Source organism: Notolepis coatsorum (assembly GCF_963971535.1).
Source record: "Notolepis coatsorum genome assembly, chromosome: 5".
NCBI lineage: Eukaryota > Metazoa > Chordata > Actinopteri > Aulopiformes > Paralepididae > Notolepis > Notolepis coatsorum.
This window is the reverse complement of record NC_140169.1, coordinates 117,281,996-117,295,555: the sequence shown is the minus strand read 5'-3', so window position 1 is coordinate 117,295,555 and position 13,560 is coordinate 117,281,996. Positions and strand designations below refer to the sequence as shown.

At 47.8% G+C, this 13,560-nt stretch overlaps 1 protein-coding gene across 1 annotated transcript in view; it reads right to left on the bottom strand.

The window, feature by feature from the left end:
• Window positions 1-258: 258 nt before the first annotated feature.
• Window positions 259-13,560, bottom strand: part of LOC311228319 (PH-interacting protein-like) — a gene marked incomplete at its 5' end in the record, with an annotated part of 100,949 nt that continues 87,647 nt past the window's right edge. The window contains 7 exon segments of the mRNA XM_084314228.1: window positions 259-2,983; window positions 3,563-3,694; window positions 5,297-5,547; window positions 11,483-11,700; window positions 11,782-11,934; window positions 12,326-12,478; window positions 13,237-13,299. Of these exon segments, the coding sequence (XP_084170354.1) occupies window positions 1,377-2,983; window positions 3,563-3,694; window positions 5,297-5,547; window positions 11,483-11,700; window positions 11,782-11,934; window positions 12,326-12,478; window positions 13,237-13,299 (2,577 nt within the window). The 3' untranslated portion in view covers window positions 259-1,376.

Genomic DNA, 13,560 nt, shown 5'->3' with positions numbered 1-13,560 from the left:
CTCACTGAACGTTTTCGTTTTTTTTGTCTTTCCATACATACAAAATATGATCCTTCTTCAACCCATGCATTCTTTGCTCCTCTTCCTCACAGTAAAACGTTTCAAAGTAAAGGATATATTTACACACACACACACACACACACACACACACACACACACACACACACACACACACACACACACACAATCTCTCTCTCGTTGGCATGCAGACACAGAAACGTAAAAAAAAAAAAAAAAAAAAAAAAAGTAAATAACATCTACAAAATCTACAGTACCCACCCACCTCCCATTTGGTATTTCAGCACACAGCCGACCCGCTCGGCCCAGACGGGGCTGTGCCAACATGTAGTAAGACTTGCGGGGGCGGGGTGATGTGGGGGCAACGATCGCATACAAATCTTACAAAAGCAGAGTATATAAAAGAAAAAGGGACACCGGGACGTAGAGGAGAGGAAGAGAAGACTTGTTAGGTGGTCCGAGCGTTGAACGTGTGGCGCACATCTTTTCTCGCCACACAGCGCTGTCGCGGGCAAACATAACGCTTGAATATGGAATTGAAGTACTTGAAGTGCGCTTGATGTGCCTTCCCCGACACTGAAAAGCCTCAAAAAGATGGAGAAGTCATCATTTAAGAGACGATGCATCAAGTGCAACTAATGTGTTTCTTTTTTTCAAGTATTTCAATTGTGTTCAGCTAGTATTTTGCCCATGTAGACAGTGTACAAAGGCCAGATGGAGAGTGGAGAATGGACAGGAGGGAGTCACAGGGAGCCTTCCAGAGAGGAGTCGTCTAAGTGCCTGTGGGATCCAACATGGATCAGTGGGATGGGAGGAGTGAGAACGAACCAACTGGTGATCTCCTCAAACAGCCATCAGGTGCTGTGGCAAGATACTAGGAGGAGGAGGGGGAGGAGGAGGAGGAGGAGCTGTGAAAGGAGAGGGTAAGGGAGGCCCCTGCACCATTGTGTCTCTCTGTAGCCACAGCTTTCAATAGCAGCAGCTGGACTAGCGACACCCCCCCCACACACAGACACACACACACGCACGCACGCACGCACGCACGCACGCACGCACGCACGCACGCACGCACGCACACACACACACACACACACACACACACACACACACACACACACACATACACACACACACACACACACACACGCTACTCATACACACATACGTACATGTAAACACACACACACACACGGAAATACACCAAGCATAACATCTCTAACCCAATCTCTCACTACTTATTCCAAACAGCATCTCTGTCTCTCTCTCTCTTCTGAGTTCTCTGTGTGGTGTCAAGGTAACCAGCCCAGTCAAATCTCTCCTTCTTTATTCCCGTCTGTCTCTCTGCTCCGTTGTCTTGGTTACCAGCCGATAAGGTTGGCCTTGGCCTTCTCCGTGAGCTTGCGGACACGCCCCTTGGAGGAGGTACCAAAGTTGATTGACGAGTCCTCAAACAGCAGCTGTCTCTGCTCCTCCTCCGAGTCCTCCTCTATGTAATAGGCCGAGCGGCGCCCCTGGTTACGTGTGCGCATCGATGCCCCCGCATCCTCCCCCTCCTCCCCCCCCTCCTCCTCCTCCTCCTCCTCCTCCTCCTCCTCCTTTGGAGTCCCTCTCCGGTGGGAGTGGGGAGGAGTCGTCTGGGAAGGTGGCGTGAACTCCTCATGGATCCGCCTACTGCTCCTCCTCCTCAGCGGGGAGGGGGAGGGATCCGACAACTCAGCCGGGGGAGGGGTTTCCTCAGTCCTCACCAATCGGGGCCGCCCTCGCCCTCGCTTGGGCGTTGACGTGGTGGCGGAGTCCGACAGCATCGCCGCCTCCTGCGCAGAAGACGTCCCGCCTTCGTCACCTGTCGAATGGTCCAGCTCGTCCTCGGGGGCGGAGCTCTCGTTGTGGCCCCGCCTCCTCATCTCCTCCAGTTCCTGTTTGCTCTTCCTCCCTCTCTTTTTGCTGGGGGGGCGACCTCGGGGCCGGGGGGAGCTCACCGGGGTCGTGACCTCTGGCGGAGGGGTCGCCGGTCGGTCGGCCCTGGGTCTCCGGCCCCTCCTCCCCACGCCTGGGGTCACGTGACCACTTTCGCCCCTCCTCCCCGCGCCCGGGGTCACGTGACCACTGTCGCCCCTCCTCCCCGCGCCCGGGGTCACGTGACCACTGTCGCCCCTCCTCCCCGCGCCCGGGGTCACGTGACCACTTTCGCCCCTCCTCCCCGCGCCCGGGGTCACGTGACCACTGTCACCCCTCCTCCCTGCGCCCGGGGTCACGTGACTACTGTCACCCCTCCTCCCCATGCCCGGGGTCACGTGACCACTGTCGCCCCTCCTCCCTGCGCCCGGGGTCACGTGACCACTGTCGCCCCTCCTCCTTGCGCCCGGGGTCACGTGACCACTGTCGCCCCTCCTCCCCGCGCCCGGGGTCACGTGACCACTGTCACCCCTCCTCCCCGCGCCCAGGGTCACGTGACCACTGTCGCCCCTCCTCCCCGCGCCCGGGGTCACGTGACCACTGTCACCCCTCCTCCCCGCGGTCACGTGACCACTGTCGCCCCTCCTCCCTGCGCCTGTGGTCATGTGACCACTGTCGCCCCTCCTCCCTGCGCCTGTGGTCATGTGACCACTGTCGCCCCTCCTCCCCGCGGTCACGTGACTACTGTCACCCCTCCTCCCCACGCCTGGGGTCACGTGACTACTGTCACCCCTCCTCCCCGTGCCCGGGGTCACGTGACCACTGTCACCCCTCTTCCCCATGCCCGGGGTCACGTGACCACTGTCACCCCTCCTCCCCATGCCCGGGGTCACGTGACTACTGTCACCCCTCCTCCCTGCGCCCGGGGTCACGTGACCACTGTCACCCCTCCTCCCTGCGCCCGGGGTCACGTGACTACTGTCACCCCTCCTCCCTGCGCCCGGGGTCACGTGACCACTGTGGCCATTCAGATGAGCTGTGCTCTGAGGCGATGGACTGGAAGGAGAGACTGGAGGGAGAGAACGACAGAAAGAAAGTACATCAATTACAACGTCTCAGTTTAGAGGACTGACAGTAGTCATTACAATAAACATTCAAAATAACAAAAATTGTCATCTACTCCCTATACCACCATAGCTGTTTTCCATATCTCGCTAGATGTTCCCTGTGTTAACACTTCCTTTGGCCAATCCTACTTCCAATTTGCTCTATCTATCTAGAGTTGTTTACACACACACACACCTGCAACTGTCACCCAAACTTACATGTAAATTGTCTGTTCTGCTTCATGTTTTACATACCTTGTACCGTAATTATATTTGGTTGTTTGTTTGGTGTGAGTTTTAATTCATTCCCATTTTTGTTTATTAATTAATTAATTTCTGTCCCCTTTTCCCTATTATCCTTGGAACGGCCCTTTTGTCCTCTCGCCAGGCCGTCATTGTAAATAGGAATTTGTTCTTAATTGACCTGCCTGGTTAAATAAGGTTAAATAAAATACAATTTGAATCAAAATAATCCAGTTTCACATATCTAGATGTCCGTTTCGCTCAGGCATTGACCTTTTTTATTATAATTTTTTTTATACCTGGTGTATGTCGTACAGGGGTCCTGAGTTTCCTCCGGGTACTGCCCCCGCTGGCGCTGTCGGGCGCGGAGAGTGACGGCTGTTCACGGGCCGCCGGAGAGCTCTGAGCCCGCAGGGAGCGAGTGGAAGGCTCTGATGACAGGGAAGTTAACCAGAGGTTTACCTTTTAGAAGCAATTCTAAATGAACCCTCGAGACACAGAACCATATGGTATGTCACTTATGACATCATATCACTTGGAGTGTGAATTTAATACATCACGTGAAAGTACTTGACTATGATGCATTTTAACTATGATTGTACACAACACAATTATTTTCTTATAGATACAAATATAGATAATTAGGTATTTATCTACAGACTTATATGGTTCTTCACCTGAGGGATTAAAATACCAATACAGCACAAGTAGTCAACTTCTAGTAATAAGCAGAAAAAAACCCTAACTGTATAAAAAGAAAGAAAATAAATAATAATACAAAGAAATAATAATAATAATAATAAAAAAAAGGGGGGTCATTTTCTGTTTAGCTTGATTGTTTCTTTGCATTTTTCTAAATTGAGGAATTTGCCCTCAAGCACTTGCAAAGAGATTAAATTAACGTTTCTTATCAGACTGTTTTACTTTCAAACAGATGCTTTATGAAATATAATGCAATGGTTTGCTGCTCCCTTTTCATATTTTCTTTTGCGTAAGTAATAATACAATATGTAAGAATATAGTTTACATAATTTATAAAGCATTTGATCTAAATATAAGCATTTCAATCAATTAACTAATTTCTCAAAAGCTATGTAGGTCAAATAGACCAAATAGCTAAGCAGCAGGAACCGCAGAATAGGAATGATGTCTTAACCCTTTCACTACCACAGCTGTACCACTAACCGTCTGTAGTGTGGTAGTGAAAGGGTTAACCCGCTGTTGTGTGGCAGTGAAAGGGTTAACCCTTCTGTAGCGTGGCAGTGAAAGGGTTAATCATTATTACTGGGCGCCTCAATGTTACCACTCCCAGAACACAACGTTGGTAAATCCAAGACAACGTTTTCAGCACCATGGAGAAAGTAGGATTGCAGGACGCCATAATAGACTTTTTGAGGAATGTTTTGCTCGATTGTGACGCTTTTGCTGGATTTTCATGAAACTCTTGGCATGTCCGACAGAAATTAGCTTCGATTTGAATCTCGCTCTTCACAAGATCCACGGACCAGAAAGATACGTTGATCTTTTTGGTCCGTTCACACACAGGCCATGCCGGAGAGCAGCCTCTCCACAAAGGCATGTGTGACAGGGACGCTTAGGAAGACGCGTACGAGATCGACATCATGCAGTAGTCCACAACTTCACAGTCGCTCTCAACTCCACCGCTTCCCTTTGATGCCATAGAACGCATCTTCAGCTGTAGCACAGAGGCCAATGGAACAAAGAACCAGGCTGTACTCAAACTGCACACAACAACATAACTTGCAGTAGCCAATAGTGGGTCTCTCTGTCCCAGCAAGAGCGAAAGTTGGCAAGCAGGGAGATGCTGGTGTAATCCAATGCTTGAATGAATGATAATCTAGATGACCAGAAGTATAAATCCTATCCCCACCAATGATAAGACATTAACGGCCAGAGGTAAAGACGTGAAAAGCAAAAGGTAGTGAAGTCCCCCTCACTCCTCCTCCCGGCAAATCACACCCTGCTCTCAGCCACACTTGTGTGTGTATGAGTAAGCATCCGTGGGTTCTCACCTGCTGTGCTGTGTGCGTTGCCTGCAGGGGTGTGTGAGGAGGAGGAGGAGGAGGGGGGCGGGGAGTGTGTGGCGTGGCGTGCGGTGCTGCGTGTTCGCCCCGCGGCCTGCGTGTCCGCCCTCCCGTTGAGGAGCTGGGGGGGGGAGTGTCTGACGGGGAGGCTCTGTCTGAGGGAGGGGGGTCGTGCCGGGGCTGGAGAGGCCTCCTTTCTGCTGGCCGCCCTGGAAGAGACGCGCCGCTTCCTGTCCGGGCTATGGGAGAGGAGAGGGGGGGGGGGGGGCATAGGGAAGAGCAGAATAATCATTTACACACAAGCCAACAGTGCACCATAGACCTCTCATGTGTGTCTTTTTATTTATAATTTTTTTTTTTATATAAATGGGAATTTCCCAGCCGTGGCTAGGGCAAAATGAATGTGCTATTAACACTTTGATCGCCATGGTTAAATTCATAATTTACCATCCCTAACCAGCTCTATTTGTCTATGGAGAAGTTCCCCTTCTTTGCAGGGCTATAACTTTTTAAATTGTATTGCTAAATTGACATTATTATGGCCCATTCAATGTCCTATATCTATTGTTCAGGGTGTAGCAACGTTATACTTTTTCATTCACATATTCATACTAAAATACGGTCTAAAGTATAAGTATGTTTTTATCGTTTTCTGCAGCTTTCTCCAGAACTTGATTTATAGCCCCAAATGCATTATATTGATGATCAAATACAGTTTGGTAGTTAGTATAGCAGACATTAGAAAATAATGCTGAAACTCACCGTATCTTCCTCGCGCGGTTGGGGGATGAGCGTGGAATAGATTTTTTTCTATTATGGGATGTCGAAATATCCGATCCATTTCCAGGTTGTATAATAGTATATACGTCCAAATCATGTTGTTTATCGAGTTATGTGCACCGATCGGTGTTCACTGTGTCAAGATGGAGTCCTGCTAATGATAGCGAGTGCCCGGACGAAATATGGGTGAGCACCACTTCATCCACATGACTTCCTGTTGGGCGATCTGCCGATCGGCCACCAGATGGCGCTCTTGAACCGTTAGAGAGTTGAGTGGAGCTCAGCAGTATATCTCAGGTCCCCGGGAGAGAAATATGATTTCGATCACAGATTTTTGAAATATTGATATCAAAGACATGTTACGGCATCTTCGGCAGAATGAGCATGGCGGGCAATGACAAGTTTCGGCGTTTCCGGCGATTAAAGTGTTAAGAGATGGTCCTTAGCTTTGTGTCTGTGGTTCACACACATGCTCTTGAATGAGGTCTTATATTATCGACTTCTCTCTTTGATAGCATTCCAGCACAGACTCCCTGAAGTCACCAGCTTCAGTGCATTCTCGTGGTGGGGGCGTAATCAAATTGCGACATCCGCTTCTTTAGTGTTTCAGTAATGTGTCTCTTAAAGACAGGCTTGTTAACAAATCCTTCTGAACTAAAACGTCATCCCTCTCACACCAACTAGACTGTAAAAGGACAACGTTACTGGTAAACAGGAAAGGAAAACACAAGTTTTCACCATAGGTGAAAAAGAGCCAGAGCTTCAACGTGTTTTATTATTATTTAATTTATTTATATAATTTTTTTTAAATGACGACAACACTTGACAGATCTATTGTAGCACTAGGTAATTTCAGATTGTGACGTAGGTAGGTTGGTCATCCTCCTTGTTGTGTTTGTATATAGTATGGTGCTGTGTTCACCTTAATAATAAACCCCCTTTTCTGTTTCCCCTTCTCAGGTACGGCCCGCCCCTTCCTGTAGAGTCTTCTGATTATTCTATGATGACGACAGCTGAAGGTAATCAGAGCGTGTAAAGGTCCCGCGTTACATGGAGCTTGTGAGGGGGACATGTGGACAAACAGTTAGCTGTAGAGCATGTCAGGAAGACCGTGGATTTCTGGGGGGCGGCTGTTGTGGGGAGACGAGTACGAAGACGGAAGTTTGGATTGTTCATGTGGGAGGATGGATTTGGAGAGGTGCGCCGAGTGGCGGCGTCTGCGTCCGTCGGAACTGTGCAGCGAAGACAGGTGTGGGAGTAGTGGTCGGTGGGGGAAGGCGGAAAGTGTAGTTTTGAGAGAGCAGGAACAGGGGAAAACTCGCAATTGGTGGCCCCGGCCTGTGAGGGGCCGTCCAGGGGAGGATCGTGGATGGAAGTAAATGGTGTGAGATGGGCGAGGAAGATGGCGATAGGGATAAGAATGGCCATGACAAAGGGAAGGGGCCGGGTGGGGACAGTATGGAGTGTAGTGGGGAAGAGAGTGGGGGAGAAGGGTGGAAAGAGGTGGGGAAGAAGAGTAGGGAAAGTGAGGGGAAGGGGAGTAAGAGGAAGAAAGAGAGGGGAGATAGCATGAGTGGGTCAGAGGATGAGGGTAGAGGAAAGGGTTTTGTAGGGTTGAATGTAGTGGTGCGATTTGAGGGAGAAGACGGAGTTAGGGATATAGAGCCGAGACAGCTGTCAAAGCTCATTAAAGCGCAGTTAGGAGAGGTAAGGTACGGAAAGGTGTTGGGGGATGGGAACTTGTTTATAGGGTGTGTAAGTGTAGTGCAGGTAGAGAGGGCAAGGGAAATGAAGAGCATTGGCAAAGTGAATATCTGTAGAGTAGTGATAGTAGGGGAGAAAAGGGATGGTGGTTGCAAGGGGGTGATTAGTGGAATTCCAATTAAGGTTAGTGAAGAACAGTTGTTAGGAGATTTGAGGAGTAACGAACGTAATGGGAAAGTTTTGAGTGTAGAAAGGATGAAGAGAGGTGCAGAGAAGGAGGAGACAGGGACGATAGTTATTCAGTTTGAGGGTGAGGTTAGTCCGAAAGAGGTATTTTTAGGGTATATGGCATATAGGGTTAGGGAGTTTGTGCCGAAACCGTTGAGGTGTTACAGGTGCCAGGAGTTTGGACATATAGCTAGGTTGTGTAGGAAGGGGCAGAGATGTGCTAGATGTAGTGGGGAGCATGAGTATGGGGATTGTGACCAGGGGGTGGAGCCGAGGTGTTGTAGTTGTGGTGGGAAGCATAGTGTAGCGTATTGGGGTTGTGAGGCGGTGAAACGAGAGGTAGTGGTCCAGCAGGTGAGAAGGGAAGGTAGGATTTCATATGCAGAGGCAGCTAGGAAGGTAGGACAGGGGAAGCAAGACAAAGGACAGGGGTTTAGAGAAGGGCAGTTGGCAGTTGGCAGTAAGGATAGTGCAGGAGGATCAGGGAAGGCAAGATAGGGAACAGGGTTTTAGGAAAGGGCATCTATCAGTGGAGGAAGTTCAGGAGGAGAAAGAGAGGGTGTGGGGGGAGAAGTTGGATATAGTGGCCTTTGTGGCAGGAGTAGTGATTACAACAGCGACGGTTAGCGGTAGGACAGATAGGACCAGGTTGATAGTTCAAGCAGCAGTGGGACACTTGCGAATGAAGGGGTTGACAGTGGAGGATGTTATAAGGGAGTTAAAGAGAAGGGCGGCTACGTGGCGTAGTGGGCAAGGCACTCGCCACAAAATGCTGGAGACGCTGGGCTCGTCAGTTCCAGCCCAGCGCTCCACATTTGCTTTCAGTTTAGCTGGTCGTCCGTACTAATACACATTGGCCGTATTAGGGGGTGGGAAACTGATGGGTGGGGATCGGGCGTTGTGGACAGCGACTCCTACAGGTCGGTTGGTGCGCCTGCGCAGTAGAATCAGGAAGTGTCAGGGGCAGCGTGAGCCTCCCACGCGTTACTCCTCGCCACTGAGAGATCGAGCTGCGCAGGTGAAAAGATGCGACTGCTGTTACCTCAAGTACCGGAGGGGACTTGTGCTATGTATGACTTAGTCCACATTGCAGCCGGCTTGTGGGAGGCAAGAAACAGCGTCCGTGACAGGGGAGGGTTGAATTGGATGATACGAAAAAATTGGGATGGGAGAAAATATAGAAAATGGGAGAAAAAGTGGATCAGAAAAAAAAAAGGGAGTTAAAGAGGGTGGCTGATCAAGTAGAAGAAGGGGGGTGTGAGTGATCGAGTAGTCCAGGGTCAGGCCACGGGAGGCGAAGCGTGTCTCGCGGAGGGGGATTCAGTCAGGAGGAAGCAGCGTTAGCTGCACGCCATTGGACAATGTGGGGGATGAAGGATTCCAGTAGATGGCGGTAGAGTAGAAGGAGAAGTGAACTTGAAGATTGAACAGTTAGGCAGCAATACGCCGAAAGGTGTCTAGTCTGCCGGAAATTCACACGAAGAAGAAGAAGCTGAAGGTAATCACTCATTAAGGGGTGGGTGGATAAAACCTGAGATGCTTTTGCCCTTACCACTAAACTGTGGGGATTGTATGTTGCGTTATTATTATGCCTTATTGCCACTGCTGTGGGACTGGGTTCGGTTGGTGACACTTCAGTAACCTTGTTGCATCTTGTTGGTTCATTAACCATGTAAGTGTGATTGTTGCTATTCCCCCCATTCTTAGTAGCCTTGCTTTGTATTGCTGGTGTGTTTACCATGTAGGCTTGATTGTGTCTTGTGACACTGGGAGTTGCTTGTATTTCATTTGTGTCCCCTTGTTTGTTGTTGGTAACTGAGGTGTTTCCACAGGCCTTGTTTTGGTTTGTCTTGTTATATATTCCTGTTTTGTTCTCCCTTCCCTTATGCCAATATGTGTTTATGGGTTTCATTCCCCTGTTCATTATAAATAAATATAATTTACTTTGGAAACGCCTTATTCCTTCCTCCTACCGGGACATGTGCTAAATGTACCTGCTGAACGGGTTGGATTCACAACAACCCAGTTCAGATATAGTTATGGGTTAACTGATACATCTGTAAAGCATTATACAAAATCTTTTTAGACCTTTGTATGTTTAGAATCAATTAATTAAAAAACACTTTTATTAGTATATTGTGGTAATACATTTACCTGCTAGTGTGACCCTATGGCAAAATCTCAGTATCATATTTTCTGCTAGACTCATGTCTCGTGCTCTCTTGTTTGCTGTGCGTCTTTTAAAACTGAATAAAAAATGCCTCCATATTTAAATCTTTGTGACATGGCTTGGATACGTTCCTTTCATATTTGTATTGAGATATTGCAATCTCAATACAAATTCAATATATTATTCAGCCCTACCGGAGCCAAACTCGCTCTAAACACTGGTGTCTGGTAGGACATTCCTGGGGAAATCGTCCGGTGATGTGTGTTTTACATCACCAGCAGCAATAGCAGTTCATTTGGAATGAATAGAAGACTTGACTCAGTAGTTGGCATGAATTTTCACGATGGAAAGCAAGTCAACAGAATAGAAAACAAGAATTACCGCTCATTACCAATAGATGTCGCCAAAATGCGGATTCTAGAATTTCCACCTTAGAATCATTATTATTAAGGCTGTCAAAGTTAACGCGGTATTAACGCGTTATCGCCTGATTCTATTAACGCCACAATTTTCTTTAACTCACGATTAACAATTTTTATTTTTTTTTTACAGATTCTTCTATTTAATTTTTTTTTATACTAGACTTCACTCAGGTGTATTATTGATGCTCTCATTGATACTATGTTTGTTTCTGAAGTGTGTGTGTGAGATAGAGAGAGAGGGGGGTGAGAGAGATGAGGAAGGGGCAAGAGAGAAAGAGAGCTGGGAGTGTGTGTGTGTGAGAGAGAGAGAGGGGGGTGTGTGATTACTCAGCCCTTGTGTGGGTGAATGTAACAAGTTCCTAACGTTTTCTTTCCCCTATTATTTCATGCACACTTTATTCATTGTTTTAAATTATTATTTTCTTTTTAAGTTATTTTGTGCATCACTCGGTTTTGAATTTGCAATGCATGAGGGTCATCCTTTTGTGTTAAATGGCTGCATAAAGCATTTGTTGACTCATGTTGATAAGAGTATTAAAACTTGGAACTTGAAAAAGATCTGTTTAAGGTAGATACATTTTTATTTTTAAATGCGATTAATCAGATTAAATATTTTAATCGATTGACAGCATTAATTATTATAAGTCTTAACTATTTACTTTTGTGGTGTATCATAATGTGCTTCACTTTCATGCCAGCAATAATTTTGCAAGAGTGTATTTTTTTCAAATGCTGTTCATTGTTGTTTTGGAAGAAATCCCTTGATAAAAAACCGAGCCCACACTAGTTCCACCCTGTGACGCACAGTGAACGGGCTTTCCTCTCCGTCCACCCTTGGCCGCCCGTGACAGGAGGTCAAGCTGGTCCTACCTGGACGCGGTGCTGCTGGCGGGGGAGTTGTTGCCGCTAGTCCTCCTCCTCCTCTTTGCGCCGTGTCGTGTCTGTCTGTCCGTGGTGTGTTTGGTCTGTCTGTCCGTCCTCTGCCTGGTCAGCCGCTCCGACAGGCCGTGGATGGCCTTGTAGTCCGCCAGGATGGAGCTGACGTGCTCCTCGAACAGTGCAGACAGACGCAGACTCATGCTGTAGATCTGACGAGACACACGTGTTATTAGATACACTCTCGAGACTGGCGGGCGGGTTAGATCAGTCACCAGCAGGGTTGGTCTTACTCTGGACTTCTTGCTGGGTGTGTACGCTTTGGAGTTGCTGAAGATGAGGCGCACGGCGTTGCAGAGCTCGACGGGAGACTGGAACTTCCCCTGGGTCAGTGTTTTTCGAACGGTGGCAAAGTCCATGGGCTGGTCCACTATCTCCAGGTAGTCCTGTGACAAGACACCGGTTAGACACATGGGGGCGATAGTGAGAGGCGAGCAAGCAGTAGAGAAGAGGGGGATGAGAGAGAGAGAGAGAGAGAGAGAGAGAGAGAGAGAGAGAGAGAGAGAGATAAATAATATTCTATTCCTCAGTTAAGTAGTTTCACTGTCATCTTGATTTCACCTATTAAAGTCTTTATTTAATTGATTTAACGCTAATAAAAAATGTCCACGTTTTCCATATTTGAATGACCTGGCTTTGGCAATATGTTTTTTCTTGTAACTCTGTAAGCTGCTGATATGTCTCTTTGCACCGTTGCCACCCAGCCAGGTGAACTCCTGCGTGTTTCATTGTATTTGGGTGAATAAAGTGTCTCTGATTTAGATTCTGTGTAGGTACCGGGTACTCCTGCAGGTCCACGGGCTCTCTGAAGGGTTCAGAGTCTTCACACTGGAAGAGGAGGTCCAGTAGCTCCTTGCAGCGCCCCCTCCAGGCCTGGGGGTCGTAGGACGGCGGACGGGTACGGAGCTGGCGCTTCGTGGGACGCCGTTGCTACACAGACAGAACAGGACTTCATTATTATATGAATGGTAAATGGTGCATTATAGAGAGAAATAGCCTCTCCGTCCTCTTTTTGACACACTGTATAAGGAACGTTGAACATCGTTCAAACACATGAACTGTCAACACTAGGGGTGTAACGGTACACAAAAACCACGGTTCGGTACATACCTCGGTTTTGAAGTCTAAGTTCGGTACGGGTTTTCGGTACAGTGGGGGAAAGTTTGGCTTTCCATGTTCCACTCAGGGGTGATGTAGTGTGCAGTAACGAATTGTACTTGTAGGGCTGTCAACGAATATTCTATATTGAAATTAATAATCGACAGCCCCCGAAAAACAGCCCCCAGTGGGCGGTCGTTAGTGGTTAACATAACGTTGTATTCGTTCGGTACACTACACAGCCGTTCGGTACGGTACGGTACACACTGAAACGGTTCAGTTCGGTACGGATACGTGTACCTTTACACCCATAGTCAACACTGACAACAGCTGTGCGGCTCTTTCAACTTTCTGAAACCTTTCTTTCAACTTTCAACTTTATTTTTGTTTCTGAATACCTAAATGTTTACCGTTTACTGTGAGCGATCTGTAGTGCCGAATTTCCCTTGGGATAAATAAAGTACTTCTATTCTATTCTATGTTGCCTTGCCTTCCTTTAATGTGGGTAGCAGGCTAGCATCGGTTCTTATGATGACACACATATCTATGATCAACTCTGAACTCCACCTGTTTTCTGTGAAGTATGTTACCTTTTGGTTTCTCGTGGAGGTTCCAGGAGTGTTAGTATCTTCATCTTCCTCCTCTTCCTCATCCTGTATAGATGTTGGCATGAATGAAAGGTAAATCAGAGTTAGCTTTATACTGGGTGATGATCTCAAAAAAGAAAAGCCTGCACAATCAATTATAGATAGATAGAGATCTTTATTGATAATGAAACATCCTAATTCAAGATCAAAGGAACTGTGATAATGGCCATCAGCTCTGTGTTCTGTAGTCAATGTGAGTTGCTTCATATCAGCTCCCCTTGCCGCTGACGTTGATGTGTGCCTTATCAGTCCACCAGACCTTGTGAC